This window comes from Pongo pygmaeus, chromosome 1, assembly GCF_028885625.2.
Source record: "Pongo pygmaeus isolate AG05252 chromosome 1, NHGRI_mPonPyg2-v2.0_pri, whole genome shotgun sequence".
NCBI classification, from domain to species: Eukaryota; Metazoa; Chordata; class Mammalia; order Primates; family Hominidae; genus Pongo; species Pongo pygmaeus.
The window spans coordinates 152,229,752-152,245,106 of NC_072373.2; the positions used below are offsets into that span (position 1 = coordinate 152,229,752).

Here is a 15,355-nt window from a genome sequence, read left to right on the forward strand (position 1 = left end):
ACCATCTTTTTTTTTTTTTTAAGAGACAAGGTCTCTCTGTTGCTGGCTGAAAGTGCAGTGAAATTATCATAGCTCACTGCATCCTGAAACTCCTGGGCTCAAGCAATCCTCCTGCCTCAGCCTCCCAAAGGGCTGGGATTACAGGCATGAGTCACCATGTCCAGCTCTCATTTTTAATTCATTATAAGATCCTAGAATCTCCAAATCTTGTAGGTCACCAAGTCATTCAGCTACCCCCTGACTCAGGAATCCTTTGTGACATTCTTGCATATGGATTTATACAAATAAATTTTATAAACAAACATTAAAACTCTTCCTGACTACCTATGTCATACTTTACTCCTTATATTCAAAGATACATTAAATTATATTAGAGTGGAGTGGAAAATGTACTTAATTAGATTTGAAAATTAAACTTTACATATTTACAAGATAAAATTACTAGGCCGGGTGTGGTGGCTCATTCCTGTAATCATTTTGGGAGGCCGAGGTGGGCAGATCATCTGAGATCAGGAGTTCAAGACCAGCCTGGCCAACATGGTGAAACCCTGTCTCTACTAAAAATACAAAAAAATTAGCTGGGAGTGGTGGCATGTGCCTGTAGTCCTAGCTACTCGGGAGGCTGAAGCAGGATAATCGCTTGAATCCGGAAGGCAGAGGTTGCAGTGAGCCGAGATTTTGCCACTGCACTCCAGCCTGGGTGACAGAGCGAGACTCCGTCTCAATTAAAAAAAAAAAAATGAGGCCAGTGTGGTGACTCACGCCTGTAATCCCAGCACTTTGGGAGGGCAAGGCAGGTAGATCACCTGAGGTCAGGAATTCAAGACCAACCTGGCCAACATGGCGAAACCCCGTCTCCACTAAAAATATAAAAATTAGCCAGATGTGACGGCGGGCACCTGTAATCCCTGCTACTCAGGAGGCTGAGACAGGAGAATCGCTTCAACCTGGGAGGCGGAGGTTGCAGTGAGCCGAGGTTGCAGTGAGCCAAGATTGCACTCCAGCCTGGGCGACAAGAGCAAAACTCTGTCTCAAAAAAAAAAAAATTGACTGCCCTGCTGGATTTCAGACTTGCATGGGCCGTATAACCCCTTTATTTTGGATGTTTTCTCCCATTTGGAACTGCTGTATTTACCCAATACCTGTACCCCGCTTTGCAAATCCAGGGTAAATACATTTCTTTAGTATGCAAGTATAGCATATGCTTTGCTTTCATCGTCACTTTTCTTTTCAGAAAGGTAACGGAAACTGAAGGCAGCATAGCAAAAAGACTGAAAGCACTTAATGTATGCCTTAAAAGACCAGCTGATATGGTTTGGCTCTGTGTCCCCACCCAAATCTCGTCTTGAATTGTACTCCCATAATTCCCACGTGTTGTGGGAGGGACCCGGTGGGAGATAATTTGAATCATGGGGATGGGGGTGGTTTCCCCCATCCTGTTCTCGTGGTAGTGAATAAGTCTCATGAGATCTGATGATTTTATCAGAGGTTTCCGCTTTTGCATCGTCCTCATTTTCTCTTGCCACCACTATGTAAGAAGTACCTTTCACCTCCCACCATGATTCTGAGGCCTTCTCAGCCAAGTGGAACTGTAAGTCCAATTAAACCTCTTTTCTTTCCCAGTCTTGTGTATGTCTTTATCAGCAGCATGCAAACAGACAGCATTTAAAAGTATTGTTATTAGAAGACCAACATTTTGTTAGGTACTCATGGATAGTTTATATGTGAAATTGCCTTACATCTTTGTAAAATTCTCTAACTTGTAAAGAAAAATAAGGAATGTAGACAGGCTGAGGAATGTGGATAGAGCAGTAAGACTGTATATGATACAAATCATCTCACTATTCTACCTTAAAATAGACATATTCTGCCCATGTCCTTCTAGGCATCTGATGTTAAATATTTTTCCTTCAGATCTTTTCAGGTTAGCTGCCCTTTTTTTTTTTTTTTTTCTTTGAGATGGGTCTTGCCCTGTCACCCAGGCTGGAGTCCAGTGGCATGATCTCGGCTCACTGCAACTTCCACCTTTCAGGCTCAAGTGAACCTCCTACCTCAGCCTTCTGAATAGCTGGGACTACAGGCACTTGCCACCATGCCCAGCTAATTTTTGTATTTTTTTGTAGAGACGGGATTTTGCCATGTTGCCCGGGCTGATGTCGAAGCGATCCACCCAGCTTGGCCTCCCAAAGTGCTGAGATTACAGATGTGAGCCACCATTTCCAGACGGTTAGCTGCTTTTTAATAGGTTTGTGTTATATTAAAATATTTTAATTAGGCAACATACTGATTAGTTTCACTTTGCAGTTAGTTTCAGAAACAAATACGAACTTAATCTTTAGTGATACCTGTTCAGCCCTTTTTGCTAATTCACGCTGTATTTTCCTCTTTTCTAACATATCCTGCTCAATTCTGCGTTTTCGTTCCTCCTCTGTTCTCTTCCTTTGTTCCTCTTGTCTTTGTTTCTCCATTTCAGCAAATCTACCCTTAACAGTTCCTAAAAATATATGAGAAAAAATGTTTGATATTTGGCTATGTTTCTATTTTGCAATTTAATTTACTATTAACCCCTCAAGCTTCTTACCTGTTAATTTTGGAACATAAGCCTTTTCTACTTTAGAAGATACATCTTCCTCATCATCAGAAGCAAGCATTTCTTTAATCTAGATGGTTAAATAAATTAATGTGAGCACATGTCCAAAAATTAGACTAAATCACATTATATGCAGAGTTTAAATTAGGTTACAAATACAGGTTATAGTTAATATGAAATGTGGTTAATGTGAATAAATACAATTTAAATTAAAAAATGCAAACAAATATTTTCACGAGAATAAAGTAAAATAAAATAACCTCCTGCTTTCTCCTGTTCCATTCTCTCTCTCTAATATATTGTTCTTTTCTTCTTTGCTTTTCGTCTCTAGATCTCCTTTGATTTCTTTCTTCCCTGGCTCTCTGCATGGCTTCAAACTTATCCTTTACATCACCCTTGCCAAGTTTTGGTACATAGGTTTTTGGGACAGGTTTAGATGAAGAAAGCAGAATCTTCATTAGAAGAAAATAAAGAAAAGAAAGTTAACGAAAAAGATAGGAAGAAATTAGGTAAAGATAGATAAGAATAAGCAATATAAAAAATATTTATTGAAACAGAAAATAGAAATGTGTTTGAACCCTTTATTTGACCATCACAACCTGATTAAATACTTTCTAAAACCTAACTACGAAAAATGACATTACAGAAAATATGAGAGTAGAAATTTCACCGTTATATAGTAATGAAATCTCATTTTGTGGGTAGCATTCCACTGAAGCTGAAAGCCAGTAAAATATAAAAATCAAATTCTGAATTCTGATTAAAAACAACTGTCTTTTATTATCTAACTCCATTATTAAAGATTCAGATTTGATATCACTTGCTAAAAAGGTACCCAAACTAATTTCAGTAAATTTGGTGAAGCTGAAAACAAAGCAAAAGTTTAGGTTTTAAAGTTTGAGCCTAATTCACATTTTACACCCTTCCTGGTTTCTATATCCAATATAAGCAAAACCGAAGGCCAGTTCTTTAGTCCTTATTTGTGGCTGAGGCACACCACGGTCTGTGTGCACAAGCTGTGATTTATGTTGTTACTATTACTTCCCATCTATAACTTCTTTAAACCACATTAAAAATGTGTAAGGAGGCTGTATCATTCTATATGGGGGGGTGGCTGTAAGAAGAATTCCATATGGTAACAGAGCTTCACAAAGAATGGGAATCTGGTAGAAGACTGAAGAAATGATTTTCCTCCACTCTAAAACCAGGAAAGCAAATTATTTTCACCACTTTGAAAATTAAGCTGATTTCTAAATGAAATTTCAGTAAATAAAATGTGTGCCTCAGAACACCAAATCCTTTTTCCTAGTGATAATGACAATTGCTTAATTAATCTGTGGCACATCCAACTTGTATTTTATAATCTATTATGTGTCATTGGCCATTTAAGGGTTAACTTTATAATTCTGAGGTGTCAGCAACTGAGCTCTTCTTACAACAACTCTCAGTATCTACAGTCAAGAACCAGAAAAAAGCTAAAAATTAAAAAATATATATATAAGGCACTAAAAAGGTTCCTTACCTAAGAGGGAATTGTTTTCTCCTATGAGTATAGGTCAAACTTCGTTTTAATACTAAAATAATAATTTCTAAGAGTTATCAAGAACAAAATATTTAAAATTCTACTCAGAATGCTAGCTCTCACATCCACTTCACTATCATTCACAAATTTACTACTCATGCTTTGTAGAATTTCCTAGAACCCAAATGAAAATACTAGCCCAAGACCAGCTGGTGAATTGTATCTCTTCTTGTTTTACATCTTCCCATTATGTTATTAATTATGAACTCCTACATATGACCTTTCCACCAAATGATTGTCCTGTCAGCAATTCTACAGTCAACTCTACATTTCCCTCTTTTATTTTTATTTTTACTTTTGAGACTTACCTCAACCTTTTGGGAAATATCATTCATGTTTGCTCTGTGTGGTCTTGGGCTGATTATGAAGCTCTGTATATATTTGCACCTGAAAAAAATTTATATTGTATAATAAATTTTAATTTATTTGTAATATATTATGTATTTTTATAAATAGAAATAGCAGTTAATTTCCCCTCAAAAAATACTGACATAATTCAAGCAATTAATAAATTGCGATAACCTTTAGCTCTTTTTCCCAAGATTCATGGTATAGAAAATATAAGGTGCATGATGGTAAAAGATCCCTGAAAGTTTTTGATCCAGAATAGCTTGATGAACATATTAAGTTCACTTGAAAAGAATGTGTATTCAGCAATTATTGAGTGTATTACTCTATAAATATTAACTAGCCGAAGGTAGTTGATCATGTTTTAGATCTGTATTTTTACTAATTTTCGGCTATTTCTATCAATCTTCAACTATGTAGTTTTTTGTTTGTTTGTCCGGTTTGGTTTTTTTTTGTTTTTTTTTTTGAGATGGAGTCTCACTGTCGCCCAGGATGGAGTGCAGTGACACAATCTCGGCTTACTGCAACATCTGCATGCCAGGTTCAAGCAATTCTCCTGCCTCAGCCTCCCAAGTAGCTGGGATTACAGGCCGGTGCCACCATGCCTGGCTAATGTTTGTATTTTTAGTAGAGACAGGGTTGCACCATGTTGGCCAGGCTGGTCTTGAACTCCTGACCTGAAGTGATACACCCAGCTCAGCTTCCCAAAGTGCTGGGATTACAGGTGTGAGCCACCACGCCCGGCCAGAATTTTTTTTTTCTCCCTTTAATTCTGTTGTTTTTGTTTCATGTAATTTCAGGTTTAATTGCACACACATTATGATTATAAGATATCTTCTTTTTGAATTGACCCTTTCAGCAGTATGTTTTTTGTTTTGGAGGCAGAGTCTCACTCTATCACCCCAGGGTGAAGTGCAGTGGCACAATCTCAGCTCGCTGCAATCTCTGCCTCCCAGGTTTAAGCGATTCTCCTGTCTCAGCCTCCTGAATAGTTGGGATTACAGGCAGCACACCATCATGCCCAGCTAACTTTGTGTGTGTTTTTAGTACAGACGGAGTTTCCCCATGTTGGCCAGGATGGTCTGGAACTCCCGACCTCAAGTGATCCACCTGCCTTGGCCTCCCAAAGTGCTGGGGATTACAGCTGTGAGCCACTGTGCCCAGCCTACCAGTAAGAAATTTCTTTCTTCTTACCTCATTGTCTTAAACTTATCTTACATTAAAATAGTCACACCAACTTTCTTTTTTTTTTTTTTTTGGCTGGGGGGATGGAGTCTCGCTCTGTGACCCAGGCTGGAGTGCAGTGGCACCATCTCGGCTCACTGCAAGCTCTGCCTCCCGGGTTCACACCATTCTCCTGCCTCAGCCTCCCAAGTAGCTGGGACTACAGGCGTGTGCCGCCACGCCCAGCTAATTTTTTGTATTTTTAGTAGAGGCAGGGTTTCACTGTGTTAGCCAGGATGGTCTCAATCTCCTGACCTCGTGATCCGCCTGCCTCGGCCTCCCAAAGTGCTGGGATTACAGGCGTGAGCCACCATGCCCGGCCACCAGCTTTCTTTTTATTTATTCATTTATTTTTTAGAGACAGCATCTCGCTGTGTCACCCAGGCTGAAGTACAGTGGCACAATGACAGTTCACTGTACCCTTGAACTCCTGGGCTCAAGCGATCCTCCTTCCTCAGCCTCCCAAGTATCTGGGACTACAGGCATACACCACCATGCCCAGCTTTTTTTTTTTTTTTTCCTCTATAGAAATGGGGTCTCACTGTGTTGTTTAGACTGGTTTTGAAACCCTGGGCTCAAGCAACTCTCCCACCTTGGCCTCCAGAAGTGCTAGGATTGCATCTGTGAGCCACTGCATCTGGCCCCCAACTTTCTTAGGTTTACAGTTTGCATGGTATATAATTTTCTAGCTATTTACTTTCACTCTGTCTATGTTTTTATATGTAAAGTATATGTCTTGGACACAGCATATGACTGGACCTTGCTTTTTAAAAAAATCAATTCTGATAAAATCTGGGTTTTCTTTTCTTTTTTTTTGAGATGTAATTTCACTCTTGTTGCTCAGGCTGGAGTGCAGTGGCACAGTCTCGGCGCACTGCAACCTCCGGCTTCCAGTTTCAAGCGATTCTCCTGCCTCAGCCTCCTGAGTAGCTGGGATTACAGGCTCCCACCACCACACCCAGCTAATTTTTGTATTTTTAGTAGAGATGGGGTTTCACCATGTTGGCTAGGCTGGTCTCGAACTCCTGACCTTGTGATCCACCCACCTAGGCCTCCCAAAGTGCTGAGATTACAAGCATGAGCCACCATGCCAGGCCTAAAATCTGTTTTTTTAATTGCAGCATTTAGTTTATTAACATTTAATGTAATTATTAATATCAATGAGTTTAGGCCTATCATTTAAATATTTATTTTAGGTTTGTTTTATCTTGTTTTGTTTTTTTCTTTTGGAATTTTCTAGCCAACTTTTTTTTTAATAGAGTTTATTTTAGGTTCACAGCAAAATTGAGTAGAAGATAGAGATTTCCTGTATATGTTCTGTCCCTGCACATGCTTAGTCAACCCCATTATCAACACTGGATAACCCCATTATTACCGCCTATTGGAGTGGTACATTTGTTATAAATGATGAACCTATACTGACACATCATTATCACCCAGAGTCCATAGTTTACATTAGGGTTTACTCCTGAGTTGTACATTCTGTGGGTTTTGGGTAAATGTACAATGACATGTATTCCATCATTACAGTATTGCACAGAGCAGTTTCACTGACCTAAAAGTCCTCTTTACTCCACTTACTTATGCTTTTCTCCCCCATAATTCCTGGTAACCATGATCTTTTTACTGTCTTCATAGTTTTGACTTTTCCAGAATGTCATACAGTTGGAACCACACAGTATGTAGCCTTTTCATGTTGACTTTTTTCACATAGTTATGTGCATTTCAGTTTCCTCTATGTTTTTCATGGCTTGATAGCTCATTTCTTTTTAGCACAGAATAATATTCTATTACCTGCATGTACCATAGTTTATCCATTCACCTACCAAATGACATCTTGGTTGTTTCCAAGTTTTGGTGTTTATGAATAAAGCTGACATAAATATCTGTATGCAGGTTCTTGTGGACCATGATTACTGGATTATATGGTAAGAGCATATTTAGTATTATAAGAAACCACCATGTAGCTTACTATTTTGCATTCCCACCAGCAATGAATGAGAATTCATATTGCTCCACATCCTCACCAGCATTTGATGTTGTCAGTGTTCTGAATTTTGGCCATTCTAATAGATGTGGAGTGGTATTTCATTGTCATTTTTATTTGCATTTCCTTGAATGTATATTAAATGAATAAATATTAAATTAGAATTATACTAAATAATATATTAAAGCACCTTTTCATATGTTTATTTGCCATCTGTATCTTCTTCAGTGAGATGTCTCCTAAGAGCTTTGTTTGGTCCATTTTTTTTTTCTTTTTTGAGATGGAGTCTTGCACTGTCACTCAGGCTAGAGTGCAGTGGCATGATCTCGGCTCACTGCAACCTCCGCCTCCTGGGTTCAAGCAATTCTCCTGTCTCAGCCTCCCGAGTAGCTGGGACTACAGGCACCTGCCACCACACCTGGCTAATTTTTGTATTTGTAGTAGAGATGGGGTTTCACTATATTGGTCAGGCTGGTCTCAAACTCCTGACCTCAGGTGATCCGCCCACCTCGGCCTCCCAAAGTGCTGGGCTTGCAGGCGTGAGCCACCGTCCCCAGCCCTTTGGTCCATTTTTTAATTGGGTTGTTTGTATTCTTATTACAGAGTTGTAAGAGTTCTTTGTATATTTTGGATAACAGTCCTTTATCTGATATGTCTCTTGCAAATATTTTCTCCAAGTCTATGGCTTATCTTTTAATTCTTTTCACAGTGTCTTTTGCAGAACAGAATTTTTTAATTTTAATGAAGTCCAGCTTATCAATTCTTTCTTTCACGAATTGTGACTTTGGTATCATAGCTAAAAAGTCAACTCCAAATCTGAGGTCATCTAGATTTCTGCCTATGTTTTCTTCTAGGAGTTTTATAGTTCTATGCTGTAAGTCTGTGATTCATTTTCGTTAATTTTTGTGAAGAATGTAAGGTCTGTTTCTAGATTCATTTTTTTGCAAGTGATGTCCAGTTGGTCCAGCACCATTTGTTGAAAATAATCTTTTCTCTACTTTATTGCCTTTGTTCCTTTGTCAAAGATCAGTTGATTATACTTACGTGGATCTATTTCTGGGCTCTCTATTCGGTTCCGTTGATCTTTTTGTTTATTATTTCACCAACACCGCACTGTATCAATTACAGTAGGTTTACAGTATGTCTTAAAGTTGAGTAGTGTTAGTCCTCCAGCTTTGTTCTTCTCCTTCAACACTGTGTTGGCTATTCCAAGTCTTTTCCCTTTTCATATAAACTTTAGAATCAGTTTGTCAATATCCACAAAATAGTGTGCTGGGATTTTGATTGGGATTGCATTGAATCTGTAGATGGATCTAGGGAGAATTAATATCTTAATAATGTTAAGTCTTCTGATCCATGAACACAGTATGTCCCCCCCCATTATATACATATTCTATAATTTCTCAGAAATGTTTTGTAGTTTTCAATGTGCAGATCTTCCACATCTTTTGTCAGTTATCCCTAAATAATTTCATATTTGTTTATACTACTGTAAATGGTGTTGTTTTTTAGATTTAAATTAATGATTGTTGCTAGTACATGTTGAGTATCCCTTATCTGAAATGCTTGGGACTAGAAATGTTTCCGATTTCAGATTTTTTTTTTTTTTTTTTTTTTTTGAGACAGAGTCTCACTCTGTCACCCAGACTGGAGTGCAATGGTGCAATCTCGGCTCACTGCAACCTCTGCCTCCTGGATTCAAGCAATTCTCCTGCCTCAGCCTCCTGAGTAGCTGGGACTACAGGTGCATGCCACCACGTCCAGCTAATTTTTGTATTTTTAGTAGAGACAGGGTTTCACCATGTTGGTCAGGCTGGTCTCAACTCCTGCCTCGTGATCCGCCTGCCTCGGCCTCCCAAAGTACTGGGATTACAGGTGTGAGCCACCGTGCCTGGCCTCAGATTTCAGATCTTTTTTGGATTTTGGAATATATATATAAAACAGGCTATCTTGGGGATAGGACCCAAGTCTAGACATGAAATTCATTTATGTTCCATATACACCTTATACATATAGCCTGAAGGTAGTTTTATAGACTATTTTAAATAACTTTTGCATGAAGCAAAGTTGTTTTGTTTTGTTTTTGAGATGGAGTCTTGCTCTTGTCGCCCAGGCTGGAGTGCAATGGTGCGATCTCGGCTCACTGCAACCTCTGCCTCCTGGGTTCAAGCGATTCTCCTGCCTCAGCCTCCCAAGTAGCTGGGATTACAGGTGTCCGCCACTATGCCTGATAATTTTTGTATTTTTAGTAGAGACAGGGTTTCACCATGTTGGCCAGGCTGGTCTCGAACTCCTGACCTCAGGTAATCTACCTGCCTTGGCCTCTGAAAGTGTTGGGATTACAGGCGTGAGCCATTTTGCCTGGCCAAAGCAAAGTTTTGACTATGTTTTGACTGATTTGTCACATGAGACCCAAGTGTGGAATTTTCCACTTGTGGCGTCACGTCAGTACTCCAAAGGTTTCAGATTTTGGAGCATTTGGATTTCAGATTTTCAGATTAGGGATATTCAACCTGCATATAGAAGTATAATTTTGGGGCCAGGCGCTGTATCTCATTCCTTTAATCCTAACCAACATTTTGGAAGGCTGAGGCGGGGGTGTTGCTTGAGGCCAGGGGTTCAAGAACAACCTGGGCAACATAGTAGACCCCATCTCTACAAAAAATTTAAAAATTAGCCAGGCCTGGTGGTGTGTGTCTGTAGTTTTGGCCACTTGGGAAACAGAGGCAGGAAGATCTCTTGAGCCCAGGAACTCAAAGTTACTGTAAGCTATGATCGTATCACTGTGCTCCAGCCTGGGTGACAGAGTGAGTCTCTATTTCTAAAAGAAAAAAAATTAAAATTAAAAAATACAATTTTTGTATTCTGGTTTTATATCTTGCAACCCTGCTAAAATAACTTATTAGTTTTTGTTTTGTTTTGTTTTGTTTTGAGACAATCTCACTCTGTCACCCAGGCTGGAGTGCAATGGCACAGTCTCAGCTCACTGCAACCTCCACCTCTCGGGTTCAAGTGATTCTCCTGCCTCAGCCTCCCGAGTAGCTGGGACTACAGGCGCGACCCATGACACCCAGCTAATTTTTGTATTTTTAGTAGAGACGGGGTTTCACTATGTTGGCCAGGCTGGTCTCGAACTCCTGACCTCGTGATCCGCCTGCCTTGGCCTCCCAAAGTGCTGGGATTACAGGCGTGAGCCACCGAGCCCAGCCTAATAACTTGTTTAGTTCTATTGGCTTTTTCATAGATTCCATCAGATTTTCTACGTCCATAGATGATCACATCATCGGTGAGCACAGTTCTACTTTTTCCTTTCCAGTCTGGATGCCTTTCATTTCTTTTTCTGGCTTGACTGTACTAGCTAGAACCTCCAGTACAATGTTAGATAGAAGTGGTAAAAGCAGATATCTTTGTCTTGTTCCTGATCTTAGGAGAAATATGTCCAGTCTTTCACTGTTAAGTAAGATGTTAGCGGTAGGCTTTTCTTAGATGCCCTTTATCAGACTAAGTTTGCTGGAGTAATTATCAGTAACAGATGTTGGATTTTATCTAATGCTTTTTCTGTGTCTATTGAGATAATCATATGGCTTTCATTTTTAATTTATTAATATGGTGAGTTACATTAACTGATTTTCAAGTGTTAAATCAACCTTACGTTCCTAGGATAATTCCCAATTGGTTATAATGCATTATCCTCTTAATATATTGCTGGAATCAATTTGATAAAATTTTGTTAAGTTTTGTATCTGTATTTATGATAAATTATTGGTTGTATAAGTTATCTTTTCTTGTGATGTCTGCTTTTATTAACAGAGTAATATTGTCTTCATAGAATGAGTTGGGAATTATTTCTTTAGTTTTCTGGAAGAGTTCATGTAGGATTTATTATTATTTTTTTCCCTAAATATTTGCAAGAACTCCCCAGTGAAGCCATGTGGGACTGAAGTTTTCTTTATGGGAAGGAGACAATATAATGGGGGAGAGGATGGGACATGATTCCCTGTAATTATTAATAAGATCCTAACTTTTCTTGTTTAGTGGGTCTGTCGGTGCTTATGACATTATTAAAAATAAAGGAGTAAATTAAAGGAATCCATCCATACATGAGTGTGTCATGAACTAAGGTTTATGAGTAACCTAATTTTATGTGCCTGAGATAAAAATAATAAATAGCACTAGTCCTGTTGTCTTACTTGAGCCATTATATCATATCTAGAGTTACCTGTTAGATATTTTATTTATTTATTTATTGAGATGAAGTTTTGCCCTTGTTGCCCAGGCTAGAGTGCAATGGTGTGATCTTGGCTCATTGCAACTTCTGTCTCCCGGGTTCGAGCGATTCTTCTGCCTCAGGCTCCCAAGTAGCTGGGATTACAGGCATGCTCCACCATGCCCAGCTAATTTTGTATTTTTAGTAGAGACAGGGTTTCACCATGTTGATTAGGCTGGTCTTGAACTCCTGACTTCAAGTGATCCACCCACCTTCGCCTCCCAAAGTTTTGGGATTACAGGCATGAGCCACCACGCCTGGCCTGATATTTCTTCTTATATAACCAACAAAACCTACCCTTCATTCTCATGGCTTCTCAAACCTTGCGGTTATTTTTTATTCATTCTTCTATATCTCCTAGATTTTAATAGATTGTCAAGATTTATGAATGTTGCTTTCAAACTTCTCTTACATATTACTTCATATTTCCACGGCCTCCATACTAATACAGACCTTCAATCACCTCACATTTAGATTACCAAAATTTGGTAATCAGACCAAAATCCACATTTCAGATCTGTTAACTGCTTAGTTAGGATTAGCTGAGATAGCATTATATGAAGAACCCTGGAATAATAACTAACATTAGTAGATATCAATAACTTTGATTAATTTTATTACTATTCATCTCCCCTACTAGAATTTACTCTATTTAGGAAAAAACCTATCTTTCCCTGCCAGTGAGCATATATAATGTATTACTTACACAATTTTTTATTTTTAAAAATAGATGCCAGGTGTGGTGGCTCATGCCTGTAATCCCAGCACTTTGGGAGGCTGAGGCGGGCAGATCACCTGACTTCAGGTGTTCGAGACCAGCCAGACCAACATGGAGAAACCCCGTCTCTACTAAAAATACAAAATTAGCCAGGAGTGGTGGCACATGCCTGTAATCCCAGCTACTCGGGAGGCTGAGGCAGGAGAATTGCTTGAACCTGGGAGGCAGGGGTTGCTGTAAGCTGAGATCGCACCATTGCACTCCAGCCTGGGCAAGAAGAGCAAAACTCTGTCTCAAAAACAAAAAAATAGAGGTAGGGGAGGGGTGGGGGAGGGTGCAGTGGCTCACACCTATAATCCCAACACTTTGGGAGGCTGAGGTGGGAGAATCGCTTGAGCCCAGAGTTTGAGACCAGCTTGGGCAACATAGCGAGACTCATCTCTACTGAAAATTTAAAAATTTGCAAGTGTCGTAGCACATGCTTGTAGTCCCAGCTATTTGGGACACTGAAGCAGGAAGATCGCTTGAGCCCAGGAGTTCAAGGTTGCAGTGAGCTATGATCATGCTACTGCACTTCAGACTGGGCAACAAAGCATGAGACTGTCTTAAAAAAAAAAAATAGAGACGGGTCTCACTCTGTTGCCCAGGCTGGTCTCGAACTCCTGGCCTCAAGTGATCCTCCCACCTCAGCTTCCCAAAGTGCTGGGATTACAGGCATGAGTAACCATGCCCGAGCCTCTTGTGCAGTTTTTTAGAGTAATACTAAAGGGTATGAGGAAAACCTGGAATCATGGGATCATAAGAACTGATAATTTTAGGTCAATTAATTGGCCAGAAGGGACCTCAAAAGCCTTTTTTTTTTTTTTTTTTTTTTTTTTTTTTTGGTGAAATGAAAGAAAATTGGGTGGCTTGCTGACAGTAAAGAATTAATCTGTCAAGAATAGTCCTAGAAAATAAATGAATCAGCTAGCCTTCTTCATTTAATTTGATTCAAAAAATCCTCAAATTATATCTTGACTTAATTATAGATTTAGAATAAAATAAAATTGATTTTAAAAATTTACTATGAATAAAACCACTTAAAATCGTTTTTTAAAATGTCATTTTAGTATTCTGAGCTCTCATTTTTAAACTCAGTGAAAATTTGGACAGCACTAGCCTTAACTTTTTTGGTTAAAATATAAGCAAGTGATCCTTTACTCAAAGTTTGCTCTGTTCTGCCTTTTGAGGATAAAAAGTTGTAGCAAAATAAGTTTATGACCTTTTTGTGTTATGGAATTGCACTTAAGGTACAAATTACAAACCAATAGGACTCACATCTCTTAAATATTTTTATGTTGGAGAAAAAACTTCATAATTATGTAGACACTGTAAATCCATATAAGATTCCTTTATTGTTAATTAAAAAGGAAGTATGACACTGCCTTGGTAGAAACAACAGTGCATTTCAGTTGCTAACTCATTTGCCTGTCTGTGTTAACACAAGGATAAAGGTATGAATTTAACTCTGTTTGGCCTATTAACTTCACAGGAAAACTCTGTTCCCTAGTCATTAATTGTATTGTCCTATCTAAACCCACTATTTCACTAATACATCCTTTAGTCACAAAACATGAATAAAATTAATGATGAAGATAATCCAAGTTAACATTTGTTAAGTCTTTACCGTGTGCCTGGTAATGTGCCAAGTAGTTAACAAGCATTGTCATTTATTTCCTACAACAACGCTTCAAGGTAAATACTATTATCAAACCTTCTCTCCATATCATTTCCCGGCCAGGTGTTATGGCTCACACTTGTTATCCAGGCTGAGTTGAGGCAGGAGAATGACTTGAGGCAGGAGTTGGGGACCAGCCTGGGCAACATAGCAAGACCCCATCTCTACAATTTAAAAAAAAAATAATCTGGGTGTGGTGGCATGTCCCTGTAGTCCCAGTTACTTGGGAGGCTGAGGCAAGAGGATCACTTGAGTCCATGAGTTCAAGGTTGCAATGAGCTATGATTGAACCACTGCACTACACCCTGGGCAACAGAGCAAGACCCTGTCTCAAAACAGAAACCAAACAAACAAAAAACAACTTTAGAACAAATGACATATACAGGTTCAATGTTATCATAACTTTTCATAAACCCCCTCATAAAAATTCCAAACCCATATATATTTTAAATTTTAATATTAATATAAAAATAATTTGAAATCTCCCAAAATATTCTACTAGAACTTTTTGTGCTTAATAACCTTTGTATTCAATTATATCCTCATGATAATTATATAGTTAACTGTTGGTTTTTTCATGCACATTAAGAAAACATTGACGGTGGAAGAAGCACTGGAGTTAGAGCCAGAAAACTTGGATTAGAGTTTCTGTTTAGGTTAATTATTAGATATGTGATTTTGGATGGGCCAGTTAACTTCTGTGAACTTCAGTTTTATATGTAAAATGGGCCTAATAATGCTTTTCTCATTATATTGCCAAATAAAATGAACAGTTCCCTTTTTCTGAACTTCACTGCTACACGTGATACTCTCAGTCACTCCTTTCTTCCTGAAATCCTCCTTGCTTGGTTTCATAACACTATTCTCCCTCTGTTTTTTCATGTCTCTGAGTATTCCTTCTCTATGTCCTTTGAGGGCTTCT

At 38.7% G+C, this 15,355-nt stretch overlaps 1 protein-coding gene across 10 annotated transcripts in view; it reads right to left on the reverse strand.

Annotated features, from left to right (window-relative positions):
• NEXN (nexilin F-actin binding protein) overlaps positions 1 to 15,355 on the reverse strand; it is a 66,791-nt gene that overhangs the window by 31,969 nt on the left and 19,467 nt on the right. For 6 of the 10 annotated variants that reach the window (XM_063653830.1, XM_063653831.1, XM_063653852.1 and 3 more), the window contains exons 2-4: positions 4,481 to 4,559; positions 2,582 to 2,660; positions 2,346 to 2,494 (exon numbers count right to left, since the gene is read on the reverse strand). In XM_063653830.1, the coding sequence (XP_063509900.1) occupies positions 2,346 to 2,494; positions 2,582 to 2,660; positions 4,481 to 4,559 (307 nt within the window). Of the gene's footprint in view, positions 1 to 2,345; positions 2,495 to 2,581; positions 2,661 to 2,850; positions 3,043 to 4,480; positions 4,560 to 15,355 lie in introns of all 10 variants that reach the window. The other 4 variants (XM_063653844.1, XM_063653826.1, XM_054479810.2 and 1 more) reach the window with 1 other exon arrangement.